At 36.4% G+C, this 3,075-nt stretch overlaps 1 protein-coding gene across 1 annotated transcript; it reads right to left on the reverse strand.

The window, feature by feature from the left end:
• Window positions 1-825: 825 nt before the first annotated feature.
• Window positions 826-2,820, reverse strand: LOC117932645 (beta-amyrin 28-monooxygenase-like). Its single transcript, XM_034853923.1, has 3 exons — window positions 1,847-2,820; window positions 1,392-1,579; window positions 826-1,301 (listed from the first exon to the last, which is right to left on the reverse strand). Exons 1-3 carry the CDS (start codon window positions 2,658-2,660, stop codon window positions 996-998), a joined length of 1,308 nt encoding a protein of 435 aa, XP_034709814.1. The 5' UTR covers window positions 2,661-2,820; the 3' UTR covers window positions 826-995.
• Between the last annotated feature and the right edge of the window lie 255 nt (window positions 2,821-3,075).

Here is a 3,075-nt window from a genome sequence, read left to right on the forward strand (position 1 = left end):
AATTGTTGTTCGAAATATTTTGATGTAATTTACAAACTTGTATACAATTATTATATATAAGTAGTTACATTAATGGTTTGAACTAGGTTATTATATATCAATATTTGAAGATATCTTTATTAGTAATATTCAATTTGGTTTTGAGTTTTTTTCTTTCTTTTTATTTAATTATATATGAAATCATTATTTTTACAACATAATATAAATATCATTTTTAATATGAAATGATCAAAGATGATGCTTCTATAAGTGTCATTATTAACATAAATCAAAGATGCCACTTTTGAACGTGTCATTGATCAATTTTATTAAAGATGACACTCCAATAAGTATCAAGATTACTAATTTTGTAAAAATTATTTCACTAGAATATGTTTAAAAATGACACTTTTTACGAGTGTCATTATTAACATTATTCAAAAATGATATTTCTTTAAGTGTCATTAAAAGCATTTATCAAAGATGGCGCTTTCTAGAAGTGTCATTGTTGGCTAACACATATAATGATAGAGCCGAAGAGGACGCTTTAGAGAAGCGTCATCTTTTGCCTTTCTTGACACGTAAAAAGCGTCGTTATTTCTCATTTTTCTTGCAATCGTTTTCTAGATCACTATCATCTTTCCAACATGAGGTAGAGTTGGAGCATGGAGACTCAACAACAATAGCTTGATATCCAATATGAGCTAGTTAATTGACCAATTGGAAGCCAACAAAATCAATAACATCAACAACAATTTAAAGAGATTTCACGTCATCTACAATTTAGCCAAGGATCCTCATGATCCCTCACGATGTAGCCAACAAAATCAATAACATCAACAACAATTTGGAACATAGATTTTTTCTGTCACATTAACTATTTGTTTTGGGTGAGAATAGGACCAAACAAGCCCCAGTCAGACATGAAATCAATATTGGGAGCCATATTATTGAAACATTAAAATGCACCACAAATATAGCTTAATTCTTACATAGTTCTGTTATCAAGTCCTAAATCAATATATATTTTCTAGAGGCTGGAGGCAAATAGGGAAGCCCTTTGCTGGAATGGGAGATGGATTATAAGAAATCTTTTCGTTTGGATCTACTCTCTCCCATTTGAATTTCGTCACAATATTATGTATGAAAACAAGTACTTGAGCTCGAGCATATTCCCTTCCTGGGCACATCCGAGGTCCTACCCCAAAGGGTACAAAAGTGAATGGTTCAGGTTCTCTTCCTTCAAATCTTGAGGGATTAAATTTCTCAGGATCTGGAAAGCATTTGGGATTTCTGTGTGTTGTATTCACGTTCCAATGTGTCTACAAGACAAAAATTTGCAGAAATTCATGACTACATAACACAGAACTTTCTTTAATGGAAGCATATTTATGGCAAATTAATGTACCTACCTTCCATCCCTTTGGAATAGTAAATCCTGCGTAAGTGAAGTTTTTAATGACTTCCCTAAAGGCGCCTTGAACAGGTGGCGTTAGCCTCATTGTTTCATTTGCCACATTCCAAGAATATCTCATCTTTTGAATGTCATCCCAGTTCAGATGTTCTTCTGGGCCCTTGCTCTTTGCGATCTCCATTTGTTCTATTTGATCAAAGAAGTCAAATCTTAAATTAGGTAACGTCACAATCGGTAGCTATTAGGCAATCTAATGCCACTGAACATAAACTACATGCAATAAACTCTATCTACATCATCAACACCATTTGATAGATCCTAGCTTGGATTACTTGAGGAGAATTTTCAAAATGAGATTATGGACTCGACAGATTACTTGTTAAAGCCATGCATGCATGCATGCTTGAAAGAGATTCCATGGAGAGGAGGTAAAGATACTTTGTCTGGGGTTACCTTTTAAGACTTCATTATAGATACTGGGAAACTCTTCCAGATACTTGAGAACAAATGTGATAACCGCACTTGTGCTGTCATGGGTTGCCAGCAGTAGACAAATAAGGTGAGTATTGATCTCCGTTTCACTCATAATCTCACCATTCTTATTTGCTTCTAAAAGCATGTGGGACAGAAAGTCTCTGGCTGCTGAGTTTCCTTTCTGTGCTAATTCCATTTTCCTCTTGTTGATGATTGCTAGAAGCTCTTTGTGGACAATGTTGCGTGCTTTGATAGTCCGGTTGAATGCTGTACCAGGAATATCTAAAGGCACAGAAAGGAACCCAGCCATAATAAGTTCGAAAGGATGAGAAATTCTGGCAACACACTGAGGATCATCAACCTTCATAAACAACCGGCAAGATAATGCGAAGGCATACTTCTTTGCGAGTGGAAAAACCTTCACTTCTCTATAAGGAGCCCAATCCATATCTATGTGCATACCTGCCATCAAATCCATGATGGCTATATAGTGTTTCAGAGCTTCTGGCTTGAGAAATTCTGGAAGAAAGCTAGGAGTTTTGATCTGATCTTGTGTTGTAGGGTTATCAAAAAGCGAGGGGAAGTACAAAATCTTCTTCATGGAGCGGTGCCACCACGAGGTGACAAGCTTATTGTCATTGGAGAAGAGAAACTTGTTCCCCGGTGCACCACACATCACAGCCATGTTCTCTTCCATCAAGGAGGTCCGGAATACTTCAGGGGAGTACTTGTTCATTCTATCATTTATGAACCTCTCTGGATTTCCCCTTTGAGCTGCTAAGGCAAACTGCATTGTTTCCCCGATGATGGGCCAGCCTTTTCTACCAGGGGAAGCTTTGAATTGGAAGATTTGTGGTGATAAGCAAGGAAGATTATGCCAAGAGATATAGTGGAGAGTACTATAAGGTAAAGTAGATATGAGAAGAAGAGATCCATGTCTTTTACTCAATGATAACAATGAGGACAAGGAGAGGATGGAAATAGAAAATCCCAAACTAATTTCGGGAATTTATATAGGCAAGTGAAGGCCTTTGAGATGGAAGTTGCATGCTTGGCTCAATACCTTCACTGAACTTCCCTTCTACTAAGATCACATTACAGTCTGTATTCCAACTTTTTTCTTCTCTTTTTTGGTGCTCTAATTTTTCTCCCATTTTTCAACTGGCACGCTTCAAACTAAGAATCTGATCATGATTTTAAAAAATGTT

This window comes from Vitis riparia, chromosome 15, assembly GCF_004353265.1.
Source record: "Vitis riparia cultivar Riparia Gloire de Montpellier isolate 1030 chromosome 15, EGFV_Vit.rip_1.0, whole genome shotgun sequence".
Lineage (NCBI taxonomy): Eukaryota > Viridiplantae > Streptophyta > Magnoliopsida > Vitales > Vitaceae > Vitis > Vitis riparia.

Coding starts and splice junctions, on each gene's coding strand:
- LOC117932645 (XM_034853923.1), bottom strand. CDS start 2,660: ATGCAGTTTGCCTTAGCAGCTCAAAGGGGAAATCCAGAGAGGTTCATA. Junction 1,580..1,846: donor CTATAATGAAGTCTTAAAAG/GTAACCCCAGAC, acceptor TTGATCAAATAG/AACAAATGGAGATCGCAAAG. Junction 1,302..1,391: donor CTATTCCAAAGGGATGGAAG/GTAGGTACATTA, acceptor TTTGTCTTGTAG/ACACATTGGAACGTGAATAC.